Below are 16,147 nucleotides of genomic sequence, written 5' to 3' on the forward strand. Positions count from 1 at the left end.
AAAAATTAATTTTTATCGTTCATTAAAAGAATATTTTTCCATTCATTTGACACAGCCATTATCAAACTTGGTTACGAGTTGTCAGAATTCTTCCTTCAAGTTTTATTCATTTCTACTAGTGATATTATACTTGTTGTAATCACTAGTTAAATATGAGAAAATGATAAATATATTTCTATTATATTTTTCAATAACAGACACTAATTTTACAACTGCTTTTATTCACATTCAGTATTAAAATGATGATTAAATTGGTTTTCAAAAGATTTCTAATCATTTACGTAATGACTCATAGTACAGTAATAACAAACAACAGTGTTTATCATTAGAGAGACATGAACAGTTGGCACAAACATCAATACTCCCGATTAGAAGGAAACAGGAAAACTGAATAATGACAAATATACAGAGAACTATCGTTCCTCGACCAAAGCGTGCTCTGTTATCCTTTTAAATACGTCATGCTCTTACACACCTTGATGAGTTGACTACTAGTCCACAGAGGAATCAAACGTGTATAGAGTTGAATAGAAATCTGTGTGAACACTTGCCTACACGCTGATACTGGGTGGGCTGATATGGTACACGTGTTTGCGTTAACTATTATGTGCCGCTATCAGAATGCCGTTAACGCCGACACGTAATCTTTCCGCGCTTGGCCTATTTCAGATAGTACATCTGCCTTTGCACAATATAATAGAAGCTGAATGTTGATAGAGTCAATGGTGAATAACAATAATGCAATTATAGAGTACTGTAAGTGACGTTTACATTTTACAGCTGTATAATTTTTTCTAACTTTGTGAGAACTAAATGTAATAAAATGTATAAAAGATTTTAAAAAAAAGTAACTCCAGGTAAATTACACATTGAACTAGATTCTTATTGTAACTTTATTATGTTTATTCTTGCTGCTAGTTCAAGTTTGCTTGCTTGATCTTTACTTTCTGATAGCTTTCTTTTTATATATTATACTGTACTGTGAGTTTAATGCTTTCTTTGAGCTAAAAAATTATGAGCGCATGGTTTCCATGAATATAAATTTATCAATAATGATAGTCATTAGTTATTAATATTATCAACTCAACAACTAAGTATTAGAGTAGTAATTAGTATCACTTAATTTTATTTATTTTTGTAATTAAAAATATTAGTGATATAATAAAGGGATTAATTTCTAGAAAACGGAATTTATAATTCTTGAGTAAAACAATTTCTTATCAATAATCTTTATTTAATTTATGATATATAATAATTGTTTTTTACGATCCCATTTAACAAATCTTCTATTATAAAATATTGATGCAATGATTTAATTATAACATTTAAGGCAAGTGATGGCACTAGACCTAAATCTTGATTTTTATTAATATTATTGAAAAGTCAAATTTTTCGAAATTAAATCACATTTACATATTATTGAATTATTAAATTCTTAGAAAATAAATTTATTTACAAGTTTTTATAAATGTAAAAATTACTTGATAAACAATCAATTTTTCAAGGTGTTTTATCAAAAAAATTTACACTTGATAATTATTCAAAAAGTGTTATGTAATCCAGGTATTTAATTTTCTGGATCTCCTGAGGAAATTTCGACGAGTAAGAAGATGTTTATATCATATCCAATGAATGAGCGTTTATTATTTGTAATAATTTAGCCGAAAGCGTAGAGATCTTAGTAGAACTCTTTTCGTCTTTTTTGCTTTTTTTTAAACTATATTATAACACGTCGTACTCGTCATTATTATCATCACAACCATGCTATATCCACGTCACTTTCGCTGTCAGTGCAAGTGTCTTAAGTGGACCTCGTACCTTGTAGAAAATTCTTGCAAAGAATTACGGTTTTCTCTCTGAGCTTGAAACACGTCTTGTTAATTGCTGATGGAGAACTCCATTCTGGTCTTTTGATGGCTCATGTCCTTGTTGATTGTCAAGTGGTAACTTCTTTGGTTCAATAGGTGGCTTTGGTGCAACATCTCCAACTAAACCACGAAGAAGCATCGATTCACAATCCTTGGGAAAAATCCTAGAAATAAAATAAAAAATCATTTCTATTTTAATTCTTGATCTGTGAGTTCATTTTTTTTCTCTTCTCGAGATAAAAAAGTTTTTAAATATTCATTTATCCATTGTCTTCATTGTTTCTTTGATGAACTTATGTTGCTAAAATTACATATGCATCAGATTACATATAAGTTCCAGGGGAAAAAAATTATTAGGTTTTTCTCAATTTTATATATGCGATCACACTTCCGAGGGAAAGTTCAGTCTTATTATCGGTTATAGAAGACTATATAATGATAGACTTGGTTGATAGCTTCGTGGTTTCTGCCTCACGTGATCAGTTTGTTTTATAACGCATGTCATTAAGGTATCTCTTCCAAGTTTTACTATTTTATCTACACAATAAATAGAAATGAGCTGAAATCTGAAAATTTTCACTTACCATTTAGCTGCCAGTAAACCTTGAAGATAGCCTGGCACAATTGCATACTTTTCGTTACATCTGATCGCAGTTATAACCCGATCAGCAACTTCATTTGAGCTCAAGGTCGGCAGGAATCTTGAAAGTTTTCAAAAAAATATAAAATTAACATCAACATCATTAATGATCAGCTGATCGTTGTAAACAGTAATAAAAGACATTGATGGATAAAAAAAAATTCCGTTTTTTACCTTGATTCTACGTCTTCAAACATTCCTGTTGCACGGATAAAGTAAGGGCAGATGACCGTAGTGTGAATATTGGTATATCCATCAGCCTGAAAGTAAAAATAAATGAAACGATGGTGTAGTAAAGACTTTGAAAGACTTTTCTAAATATGGAAGATAATTTTTAGGAAAATAGCTTTTATATATAACAATATTGCATAATAATATTATGTAACAAATCAAATGGACTGTTTAGAAGAAAAAATCAATTTTTTATTTTTAATATATATATTTTTTTTAGTTATTTTCTAAGTTATTCAATTGAGTACTTAGATAACTTTTGAATAGTATTATATGATTTTTATTCATCATAATTGTTTGATTGACTTGTTATCTTTTAAAAAAGCATTTTCAAAAGAAAATTAACTAAAATATCTCTCATGTTATAATTTGATATAATTTAGTTTTAAACAGATTATAAATATTTTTTTATATGTAACAAAAATTATTAACTGATCACTTTGAATAAGTACCTCAAGCTCCATTCTCAAAGCTTCATCAAAGCCAACTGCTGCGAATTTCGAAGCACAGTAATCAACAAGCTTAGGGACTCCACAATGTCCAGCAAGACTGGCAATACTGACAATATGTCCTTTGTTTTTTTCCATCATAGCTGGCAAGAAAGCCTTTACTGTCTGTAAAAACAAACAATAGAGTTCATGAGATGTTTAATAACGAATGTCATTTGTTATTGTAGAGAGTTCTGGAGTGCTTCTGGTGATCTTTGCCTGTATTTGGAGGGTCTCGGTCGTTTCGTAATGATTGAAATCCATGCGAATGGAATCGCAACGGTAGAATGCAACTGTAGTCGACCGGTTTGCACACCTGACCAACGCCAACTCTTAACAGACACATGATGTGGTGCTGAAAACCGATACCTCTCACTGCGAATTCTCTAGTCAGAAACTGGTGGTCCTTGAATTCTTTTACGGCTAATCAGGGTTCCACAAAACTGTACCTTAAGGTAAGGCAAAATTATAATAAGATATAAATTACTTACCCAAAAGTGTGCCATTGTATTCACTTCCATTGTTCTTGTGATTAACTCATCTGATGTTTCCATAAACTTTTTTCCAGTTACTATTCCAGCATTGTTGATCAATAATGACACCTATAACAAAATAATTCACATCTTCAAAATGAAATGAAAAATTTTTTTATCTTCTAAATAATTAATTCTTAGATGTTTCATTGATGAATTAAGAATAGTACGCAATAGTTCTATATTCAAAATTTCTGATAAAAATATTGAAATAAAATAATTTAATTCCTCAGTTAAATAAAAAAAAAATACCACTGTCAGCTAGTCATGTATAAAAATACATTTTTTACATAAATTACAGTTTAGAACATATTATTTATATTCATATGTAGTAATGAATATTTCATCAAACTGAATTCTTAGGAAAATTAGCACATCATAATATAGAAAAACCTGAAGTAATAAATTTTTTATAACTCTTTTTAAGGTATTTTTTTTTCAACATAATACGTTTCTCACGCAATCAGTCATTAATGGAAAAAATAATATTAATTTAAGAAAAAAAACACTAGTGAATTAACAAGAATTTAAAAGTCTGTAAGATAAAAGTTTTCTGAATATGATTTTATATTCATCAACTTGACTTGTTTGATATATTAATACATGTATTATAAATTTTTGAATGCTTTGATAACATTTTTATGAAATTTAATATAAAATGATAAATAAAAAAGTATTATTCGTCTTTCAAATAACAAATGAGATAGATTGGTAAAACAATAAATTCATAAAAACTATTCAAGTATCTACGAATGATTTCAACTTCGAAGCTTTTAACTCAAACAGTATGTATCTACTTATTGCAACTTGATGGCGCAATATCATGGACTTTCGTAATATTGTCCCCATGATTTGTTCGTCATTGATGTGAGCGGATCTATATACTAACGAACCGAGTGGTTCAGTCTAGCGGCAAAAAAATATCTGTGTTCATGGCATGAAATGATAGACTATTTCTAGCTGACAGATCGAATGAACTTTATAAAAAGACAGGTATAAATATTAGAATTGTACGGATGATTTTGAGTACAATGACCGACCTTATGACGTACAGAATCCAACCTTTTTCTTTTTTATTTCTCTATCAATAGACACAGTATATTTACTTGTGATTTGCTCTAGGGCATTATTACCTGACCAACTTCTTTCTTAAGAAGATCAGCTTTCTTATAGACATCTTCTCTATTGCAAAGATCACAGACATATCCATAGCATTTACCACCAGCTGCTCTGACCAACTTGACTGTTTCATCAATACCTGTAAAAATATCATTTTGATTAATGTTTCTATTAGAGAAATAAGTGCATTATTAACGGTTTAATTTAGAAAACATGACTTATCAAATACCATATGTTAATCTAAGCTTCTAGAATAACTTGGGTGATGGGGAAATTACAATTCATTCTAGAAACGAAATAGAATTTCACGATGTAACAATTAATGTCAGGTATTACGTCATGATTAGCTTGCCAGAAGCTATAAAGTGTGCAATATAATGAATTATAAAAACCGTTGGTCTGTCTAGTGTCTCACGTGTCTAGACTCCACATCCAATGATGTGACAGTAAAAGATTACCGAAAATATTTTTGCTGGCCTTGAATAATTATATGGGTACATTATTTTTGGTAAATTAGTCATTCAATATTTCTGATTTATTTACTCTTCCAATATTAACTTATTTTTAATAACCAATAAATCTTTTTCGTTTATAATATGTCGACAGACATCAATTAGATTGTCAATTAAGTTTAATCTATTGATGATGAATAGCTACCATGCTTTTATCTTACTGTCTTTTATAAATATTGAAAGTCCAGAAGTACGATGAAGAATTAATTATAGACAAGAATGTTATTGTTTTATGCAGACTGGAAAACTTTGAATCAACTTGATAATTCTGATTCAAAGAAATCTTTTTTTTGTCATCTATTGAGAAAATTTTAGTATTTAATGAATGATAATTCAAGTCTACTTGAAAGATGATTGAACAATTTTCTGATTCTTTATTATCACGAGTGCCCAGTAAAATTATCTCGAATGTGAAAATATTTTAAGTAAAAACAGCATGATTTTTATGAACACATAATAAGCAAAGTATGTATAATCATTGCTGAAATAACAACTTTATATGTATGCTACTAGAAAGTTTCGTCCTGCTGGTGGTTTTGTGGATTACACAAAAGTGTAGCAGCTAATATAATGATTCTATCTCCTAGTGATAATGCAGAAGCATATCTCCATAAAACTTTCATGGAGTTTTGTAATTATCTTTTATCAACACCGAAAGAGAAAGGATCTTTCAATTGTAAAGCAAAAGAAAATATTAATTAGACAGAATCATGAATGATATGATGCTAAAATCTGTTTGTTGGATAAAAATAAGTAGAATTTGGAATATTTCAACTGGCCAGTTTTCACCGTTGACCGCGTAGACTTACGTAGGCTGGTATTTGCGTCAGGGCCTTGACTTCTCGTCGTGCTACTTCTTTACTACTTGTATACAATCTCCCGCAATAACAATTTACTAAGAAAAGCATAAAAGATTGAAATTTAACTAGGAATTTATTTAGTTTAACAGGAAAGTAAATATGAAAAAACTACCGAAATGGCAAAATAGAAATATCATTGAGATGTTTGACAGAAAACTCGTTTGTGCAGGATGCATTACAACGATATGTTTATGTCAATAACTTGTTGCGTCCTCAGGCGATCACGTTGTTCACTGGCGCATGATAAATTATTGCTCACCTATTAAATTTTGAAATGAATTTACGTGGTTTTGTATTGATAATACGCAAATATAATTCAAAAAGACATTTAGCAAATCTTTAAAAAGCTCTTGAAAAATTATCTTATCTATTAAAGATGGTTGTTTGAGATGTGAATGGCTTCTCAGTAGGTCAATGACGTTGAGTCCTAATCGAACATGGATTAAATGATTTTTTTATTTTCTGTCATTATCATTATCTTTAATTATTCCATGTTATTTATGTACTTCTTTTTATTGCTATTTTTATATTAGAATTTTTTTTTCAACTCTCATTGATAATTTTAATAAAAAATGAATGATAATTTTTTTTCTGTAATAAATCATTGATGTGACTTTCAATTTTAATTATTTACAGTATTATTTTATATCAAGTTTTTTTTTTTGACTTTAGCAACAATGTTATAAAATAATTTGATAAAATATTCATTGATACGATGAATAAATTTTAAATTGAATGAGAAGTGCATTCAATGATTTATATACAAACGAGTAGTAATATCTTGCATAATTTTGAATGTTGCAAATAATGCAAAGAACTCAGTTGTGTCATAAATTTAATTCTTGTAATCATAAGATAAACTTGAAACAAAAAATCGTATGACTTTTAATAATTTATTTGATTAATTTAAAAATTTAAAAATAATTATTACTTCGTATTTGGTATCTGTATGCATTGCAAATTATTATATGATTGATATATATTTATATGGATGATGAGGTTATCATGTTGCACTTGTCATATCACATTAGAAAAATAAAATTATTTCTTCAGGTCATCGTTATTATGACTTACTAGAGTTTTTTTTTCAACATGATGCGTGATATGAATTTTTTTTTTTTTCATTCGTTATTTCCTCTTCCATGTGACAATTTTAATAGCTTAATTAGTCATAAGAAATATTTCTAATATATATCATTATTACAAGACAAGTTTTTCTTTTTTTAAAAAATAAGGTTATTTAATAAATAGGATTGTAATTTATAATTTATTTTTTTGAATAAAGAAAAAATGTATTTAATCAGTAGCTTTATTCTAAGATAAACAATAATACACACATAAACATTATCTTGATGCATTCAACCTCTAACCTATACAAATTATCAACCAATAAAAATTGATTGAAATTTATTTTCATTTTTTCCGTCTTGGGACGATAAAGTTTTTCATTTATGATGATTTCAAGGTATAGTTTATTTTGAGAAAAATTATTTACATATTTTTTAGCTTATTTATAGTTAAAAGGTTTCAGTAGAAGAATCCATAGAAATAAATTTATGAAATTGTAATGGCGTAATGTAGGAAATATAAAATTTATAATTAGTTATATTTAAATAGTGAATAAACATTGAAATATATTTATGAGAATGAAAAATAAAAATAAAACACACAAAATAATCAGGAAGAGAATTAAAATCACTTACCAGCCTCATTGATGTCCCAGACGATGACAATTGCTCCAAGATCAGCAAGTCGTAATGAAAGAAGCCTTCCAAGACCACCTCCACCTCCAGTTACAAGAGCTATTTCACCCGCGACACTTTTCATTTTATATTTCGTTGGAATAAGTGATCTTACAATACTTTCAATGATAATATATACAGAGTACATTAGAAATCCAACAACATCACCTATTGATCGTATAAGAGACATTTTTCTAATTTAATTGGAAACTAATTATCAATAATATTTTCACTTTTTTAAAAAAAAAAAAAAAAAAAAAAAAACTATACAATTTGAAACTAATAATATTTCTTGGATCAATAATTTAATAGAAAAATGCTAATCATAGTTATTAATTTCATTGAAATATGAGATGAAGTATTATTAATCTGATGTTTTATTTTCTAGAGTTCTCAGCAGATTGGACAGGGTAAAAATGAAGCTAATGTCGGACTAACAGTGGTAGCAGTCAGCAGGAGTCAAACTGATGTCGAGGTGGTGGAAGCTTATAGAAGTAGTGGTGGTGAATGGTCGACTATACGTTTAAATATTGTTGTGTCAAGCTACTGGCCACGTGCTGATACGCTTCAGTTCTTTTTCTTTACTTTGCCGGTTGAATCATAAACCCAACGGTCACTACGACCGGCTTTCCCGGTCTTTTAGGTAGACCTTAAAAAGAAATAACTTCGATTATTATGGGATATAAAAACTATTAAATGAATGAATGAACAAATAAAAGCATAAAGATCAAACTTAGCAGGTGAAAAGAAGAAATGTAAAAAAATGTTAGTTATCAAAAAAAATTTTTAAAACAAATTTAATTGATAGATAATATATTTAGTTATTAAATATGAATAAAAAAGACTGATAAAAAACAAATATAAATGATTTAATAATTATACAACTCGTGCGAATGAATAGCTACTAAAAAAATGTCTTCTAATTATAGTTTTAGACTTTCCTGGATTATTTTTTGTGGAAAAAAAATTTTTGTAAAAAATACAGTTGATGACATAGACGTGACTAGATAATATAATTAAGAAAATTAATAAATTTGAAGGATATTAGATTTGATAAAAATAATGTATTGTTGCATAAAAAATAGAATAATTGGAAAATGAAAAAATCCGGTATTTCTCGTTCACAAACGTCATTCCAAGACAGTCAAGGCCGCGATTTTCTGACCGTTCTCTTTTGCTTCACTAACAGTTCGCGGATATGCGAGAGAAATCATGCGAATCAAAAAGTACTTTTTAGATTTAGCAAAGTGTTGATGAGAATGAAAGGAATAGAATTAAAATATGTTGAGAGAGAATATTGAGTTTATATTAAAACATTTATAGTTTAGCTATAAAAAATTGTATGTAAAATCATTAAAGTGATATGTAAAAGATAAGAATTATGTTAAAGTTTTATGTCAGGGTCAAATATCATCATCATCATCATCATCATCATCATCATATAATTTTTAATATTTTATCTTTTTCTATCTCCACCCTTACATTTTTAATTCATGACTGCTGGTCTCGTCACGTCTTAAAGTCGCTTTCTAACAATCTGTCACCAAATCTTGAATGCTTGAGCACTTTCATTTGTCTGTGGAAAAAGATCTTGCATTACAACTATTGTCCAAGTCTTTGTCGTCTTACAAGGCATATATACAATAACAAAATAAGATTCAGACTTGAAAGAAATAAATTTAAAAAATTTTTATCTCATCCAGTCTGACAGTTAAATAAAATGAATGAGACAAGAAATGTTTTTGCACTGTTTGTGACATGGTCAATAAATTTTCATAATATTCATAATGCGAATCAAAATAATATATAATTAGTTCAAAAAAGATGACTGAATTCTAAGATTAGAATTATGTTAATTCTATGTTTATTTTGAATTATTAATAATTTTAACATTTGTTAGTGATAAATCAAAGCAGCTGTATGTTACTTAAGTATTAAAGTTTGTCTACATGAGAGCTAAATGTATGTATGTCAAAGAATACAAGAGTTAAGTGACAATATGCACCGGTGACATACGCAACGATACAGTGAAAGTTCAAAGTATTCTAATGAGATGGTTAGACCATCAATTTGCAATTCACTGGTAATGTTTTAACAGTAATAATAAAAAGTTACTTATTCTTAGATGATGAAAGAAAAATTATTTATATCGACATCGTTATTTTTATTCTGTCATTAATACACATGACATATATTATCTACAAATCCTTTTAATTCTTTCTGAACATTGTATCAAATTTTTTTGCATTATTAATACAGCAACAATTATCAATAAAAAATGACGTAAATAATAATCCAGTTATGCTTTTAATAATTATAAAATAGTACTTGATTGGATGGATGTAATAATTATTGTCTTCATAATTATAAAAAAAAATATAACTCAGGGGAAAAAATATGTTGTTGGCATTGAATAATCAATTACTCTTTATTCCAATGCCTACTGAAAAAATAAATGACAACTTTTTTTCATGCTAATATTGAAGAGTTAGTTAAAGATATCAAGAATAGTTGATAGCTATTTGATGATAACAAGTTGAGTATTGAAGATATAATAGCTAATATGATAATTGAATATTCAATATTACCTGAAAATTTTTGGTATGTTCAATTAACTGTTATTCACGTCGGCTGCAATAATACAGTCCTTTCTTTGGCTGGTCAAACACGACTGAAGAGGACTGCTAAAGGACTCGGTCTGTTCTACTCGCGCGATGAGTGAACGCAAACGAGAGATACCACCTGGGGGAACGCGTTCACCTCGCCAGAAATCCGGCCACTGGAACTTGAATCGCATGTGCATGACGTTCTTGATGGTGCGAGAACTTGAAGAAGTCTGGGGTATCAACTTTCATCTAGGAAGGGCGAACATGCTAAATACTCGAGTGATAGTCTTACTTTGATCCAATCAAGTCGCTCATACTTGTATGGTATTGTTGTAGATTACATGATTGATATCTGGAAGTCACTTGATTATATATTCGTAATACTTATTTATTTAGCTGAATGATTTTTCATTTTGCTCTGATAATAAACTTAATCATTGATTACAATTAAATTTTATTATGTAATAAACAATTTTAACTTCTAGTTTTTTTTCATTCACTTATTTATCCTTTCTATAAGTCAATAATGCTTCATTAGAACAAAAAGTTTAGCAATAAAAATCAATTAATTAATATTTATAATCCTTCCAAAGTTATTCATGTTTTTGAAGAGGAATTTTTTTTTTATAAGGAAAATGATAAAGAATATCCGGTTAAAATATAGATTAATATTGACCTTATTTCATTATTATCTTTTTCATCTACCTGTATTCGTCATTTTGATCCATATATAAGTGTTGATTCGATTGATTTATTCAAGTATTTTTTATAATACTCAACTCCAGGAACTTTTACCACAAAATGATTTTAAATCAAACTCATTTATCTATTATTTATTTAATAGTTAACTTTTTAACAATTTATAATGTTCATAGTAAAAGGTTGGATGGAAATGATGAATTCTGTAAGTAATTATTCTTATTTATTTAACTTAAAGACTATCAGGAAATTGAAAAATAATCATTTGTTATTATCAGAAAAATCATTTGGGAAGTGTTACATTTTAGAAATATAATACTACCATTATATATAAGAAATTTCACTCAAAAATCAAAATATAAACTGTATCTACAATGAAAGAGAAATATTTGATTGATGACGTAATAGGGAAATATAAACACTTTTCAATTATAAGTAAATGAAGTTCCCTGTTATGGATATAACATTGAATATATAAATGTTGTTTCAGTATTAAATAAATAATAAATAACATTTCTTCGAAATATTTTTAACTTGTTAACATATCATTAGTCAACAATTATCAATAAAATCATCAATGATTGTAATTTAATCATTAATAATCGTTTCAGCTGATTTAAGATAATTAATTGTTTTTTATTGTTCAAATAATGATAATTATTGTCGTTCTACATCTTCAAAGCTTAGAGATATTAATAATTTAATATTAATTAATTATTTTATGTTTAATACATCATTCAACAAAGAAAGTATAAAACAATGTAATGGATAATAATTCAATAATGTTAATTTTTAATTATTTATTTTACTTGGATATTTTCTTTAAATTATTTTCACAGCAAGTAATGAAGCTGATGAATTTAAAGTATATTCAAGATCTTCTTCAAGATGGAAAATCCATACGTATTTCAAGGATAATGACGACGACTATCAAAATGCTAATTTTAACAATAGAGTGAATTTCAATAGAAAGCGTATTTCAGTACCAGGACAAAACCATACAAATCCTTCTGGAAAATTTTCAACTCCAGAAGAATGTGCAAGACCTTGTGAAGCAAATACCCAACCGTTGACTTGTTATTACCACTGGACTTTTGAGTATTATCATACATTGGGTGGGTTAGTAAAGGATTTCCACAACATTTTTCTATAGCAATTAAAGAATAAAGTCCATTTAACTTATTTCTTAATAAGATAATTTTTTTTCAATGGAGAATGTCATTAAGTAAATAGCAAACTATCCTTTATATTACTTACAGGGCTTGTGAATTATGCCAACCAACAACAAATACATCAATATACAGCGATTGTCAATGTATTGAAGCTGATGGTGTAGACTTATCGGGTATTATCGTAGCTAATAGAATGTATCCAGGGCCCGCCATTCAGATCTGTCTTGGAGATTTAGTTGTTGTTGACGTCAAAAATATGGTTCCTGGCAATGAGATAACAATTCATTGGCATGGAATTTATCAAAAGAACTGGCAGCATTATGATGGCGTACCTTATCTTACTCAATGTCCTATACCTGAAGCTACGACATTCAGATATCAATGGAGAGCTCAGAATATCGGATCACACTTCTGGCATGCTCACACTGGTCTTCACAAAGCACAGGGACTTGATGGTGCTATTATTATTAGGCAACCACGTCAAGATGATCCCAACCAGAAGCTTTATGATGTTGATGGGTTAGATACTATCGTATTTCTCTCTGATGTTTTACATCGAAGTCCCGTAGATCATTTCCCGGGAACTACTTATAAAAATGTTGGCCAAGTTCCTGATAATTTCTTGATAAATGGAAAAGGACAATGGACGGTATGATTCTTTTTTGAATCATTATTTGTTAATTTTTTTTTATTTTAACAATTTAATTATTTAAAAAAAAATTGGTTTCTAATTTAAAATCCATTGACAACAATTGAGATCCAAGACCATAAAAAATCGGAAAATTTTGGTTTAAATATTCAAGCATTTAGATATCTTTCATGAGAAAGTTTTAAAATGAATTGGTTTTGATGTAATTGAATACCTTTATTGTAGGATCCTGTAACTGGTAACATTACTACTACACCACTGGCAGTTTTCAACGTTCAGCAAGGACTACGTTATAGATTTAGAATAATTAATGCCTTCAGTCTCGGCTGCCCAGCACACTTAATTATTCAAAATCATAATCTTACGATTATAAGTGTTGACGGAGAAGATGTTAGACCACAACTTGTTACCACGGTGACAACTTTTTCTGCAGAACGTGTTGATGTTATTCTTAATGCAAATCAGAGTATTGGAACTTATTGGATACAATTGCGAGGTTTGAGTGGATGTTCTAATCATAATGTTCAACAACTTGCCATTCTTCGCTACATGGGTTCGGATCTTTCAACACCGTATGCCAATAGACCTGTTCACACTCCTGGACTTCCTCGAGGAGTTGTTAGTAAAAATATTATTAAGTTATTTTAATATAAATCTTAAAAAACAAATTGTAAACAATTTAGATTTTTGACATTATTGTTTTAGATTTTTAATGAAGTCAATCACGTTTGTGATGATGATAGTGACAATATGATATGTATCAAAGACTTGCAAAGCTCTGAACCAGTTCATGAAAAAATTCTTAAGAGAAAGTCGGATGTTCAAGTATTTTTAGCATTTTCTTTCTATGTTTATGACAATGAAGATCTATTTAAACCCAATACATACCAGCGATTCGTAGGTACATTGAACCAAGTTCTTGAATCATGAATGTAATCTTATGCTAACTAAACAGGTTTTTTTTTGAAGAATATTCATTTAAAAAAAAAAATATTTAATTTAATTTGTTTATTTTCTATTCCACTTGACTCAATAATTAAATTTCTTTCACTTGATGTTTTAGTTCCAAAACCTCATATGAGTCTTACAGCAACGGTCAACAATATTTCATATATCAATCCATCCTCTCCACTTATCAGTCAACTTGATGATGTTCCTCAAGATCAAATTTGTAATTCAACTAATTTACCAGCTCGTTGTTTAAATATGACTATTTGCCCATGTACGCACGTCGTTCACGTGCCATTGGATGCGGTTGTTGACATCATTTTGATTGACGCAGGTAAAATAACAAAAGTATCTCTCATCTTTTTATAAGACATTGACTTCTACGGTTATTAAACTTTACAGATCCAATAGGAATTTCACATCCCTTCCATTTGCATGGTTTTGGCTATCATGTAATGGGCCAAGGTCTTTTATCAAATGTAAATTTGTCAGAAGCTAACAAAAAAATTGCTCTTGAACTTGATAGAAAGGCATATCCTCGTACTAATAATCGACCACCAACGAAAGATACTCTAGCCATAGCATCCGGTGGTTACACCATTGTTCGTTTTATTGCTGATAACCCTGGTAAATATCTTTTTATAAAGCAATGTTTAATATTTTTTTTATATCAGAGAATAAATTGGAAATAAACCCTGATGTATTCATGTCAACTGTTTAATGAAAGTTGCAATTAGGTTAATAGTAAACTGAGATTTATCAATTATGAGTTAACCATTCACAAACGGTTGCTTAAGAGTTGATTATTGGTTAATTGAACCTCATATCAACTTATAATAAATTAAAAGGTAAATGAACGGTTTAAATTTGGTTAAGAGTTGTTTCTTTTGCAACTGTTGCTTTACATTTAAAAAAAAAGAAGAAAGGTTACATTCGGGTAAACAGTTGATTGAACGTTGCATGTTGGTTAAATAACTGTTTTTTTTATCGCACATTGTGATTGTTGTTTTAAGGTTAACAATTAGTTGCCTCAAATCCATCAGGGTAAACAATCAAAGTTGTATACTGATTGTTTTTTATTTGTTTTAGGATGGTGGTTTTATCACTGTCATTTTCTTTCGCATTTATACAACGGCATGGGTTTAATTTTCCGTGTTGGTGAACAAGAAGATCTTCCGCCTACACCAGAAAATTTTCCAAGGTGTGGAAATTATGTTCCTGAAGTTAACACATCCACTCCAAAACCAAGGAAGAAATTAAAACAGTATCAAAATATTTAAAAATAAATTATTGTCAGTTTGTATTTATTATAGTAATTAAAAAATAAAACATAGAAATAATAAAGAAAAAATAAAAATGTCTTCATACAATTGGTTACATGCATTTCATTGGTTTCATGATGAGGTAAAACAGTTCTCTTATGAAAGCAGTAGGCAATGACGAGATTTTCTTTAATGCTTTATGAAAGATGGAGTTACCTGAATGATCGTTTAAATGACATTATTTCATTGCATTACTCCAGTCCTAAATGTGCATCAACGTGTAATTTAAAACAATCTACTTCAAGGATAATAAATTCAATCACAGAAAAAGCTGCTTTAGTTTGTAATGGGTTCAAACGTGGATGTTAATAATTGTAAAGAACACGAGTCAAGGGTAACAACAATTTTTAAAGTTCTTTGACATGATGCAGAATTGTGGAACTTTCCATCAAGTGACCTAGTTTGCATGAACCTGCTTCCAGATAAACCTGGCTGGTCTGGATTGTTTAAACTTCTCATATACTTAAATACAATCTTAGGTCACGGAAATTTTTTTTACGTGACTTTGATGATTGCAAGAAACTCATTTGAAACTTTTTGTAAACAAGGAAATACGTACTTGCATCATAATAATTGTGCAATGTAAAAGTAATTGAGGCTCAGTATGTGATTTATAAAAAAAAATGAAGTACAAAATGCCTGTGATAAATGAGATCTTTACTAGAGTTAGTAAGAGAATGAATAAAAAATTTTATGGTACTTTAGCTGATTAAGATGGCGAGCTAGTAAAACAGCAATAACTAAATATTGCACCACAA

At 28.8% G+C, this 16,147-nt stretch overlaps 2 protein-coding genes and 1 long non-coding RNA gene across 3 annotated transcripts; 1 reads left to right on the forward strand and 2 right to left on the reverse strand.

The window, feature by feature from the left end:
• Window positions 1–1,706: 1,706 nt before the first annotated feature.
• Window positions 1,707–8,236, reverse strand: LOC118065056 (short-chain dehydrogenase/reductase family 16C member 6). Its single transcript, XM_035080090.1, has 7 exons — window positions 7,955–8,236; window positions 4,894–5,018; window positions 3,719–3,829; window positions 3,192–3,353; window positions 2,683–2,768; window positions 2,453–2,569; window positions 1,707–2,032 (listed from the first exon to the last, which is right to left on the reverse strand). The coding sequence occupies exons 1-7, from the start codon at window positions 8,181–8,183 to the stop codon at window positions 1,843–1,845; spliced, it is 1,020 nt and encodes a 339-aa protein (XP_034935981.1). The 5' UTR covers window positions 8,184–8,236; the 3' UTR covers window positions 1,707–1,842.
• Window positions 8,237–8,265: 29 nt separating this feature from the next.
• Window positions 8,266–11,474, reverse strand: LOC118065058 (uncharacterized). The gene is made up of 3 exons (XR_004690131.1): window positions 11,305–11,474; window positions 10,582–10,951; window positions 8,266–8,642 (listed from the first exon to the last, which is right to left on the reverse strand). It is a non-coding gene; the product is annotated as an uncharacterized lncRNA (long non-coding RNA).
• Window positions 11,371–15,418, forward strand: LOC118065055 (laccase-2-like). The gene is made up of 8 exons (XM_035080089.1): window positions 11,371–11,503; window positions 12,138–12,417; window positions 12,558–13,119; window positions 13,345–13,737; window positions 13,825–14,020; window positions 14,183–14,401; window positions 14,470–14,694; window positions 15,157–15,418. The coding sequence occupies exons 1-8, from the start codon at window positions 11,401–11,403 to the stop codon at window positions 15,345–15,347; spliced, it is 2,169 nt and encodes a 722-aa protein (XP_034935980.1). The 5' UTR covers window positions 11,371–11,400; the 3' UTR covers window positions 15,348–15,418.
• Window positions 15,419–16,147: the final 729 nt, after the last annotated feature.

This window comes from Chelonus insularis, unplaced genomic scaffold, assembly GCF_013357705.1.
Source record: "Chelonus insularis isolate UGA/USDA-ARS -01 unplaced genomic scaffold, ASM1335770v1 contig_264_pilon, whole genome shotgun sequence".
In the NCBI taxonomy this organism is placed as follows: domain Eukaryota; kingdom Metazoa; phylum Arthropoda; class Insecta; order Hymenoptera; family Braconidae; genus Chelonus; species Chelonus insularis.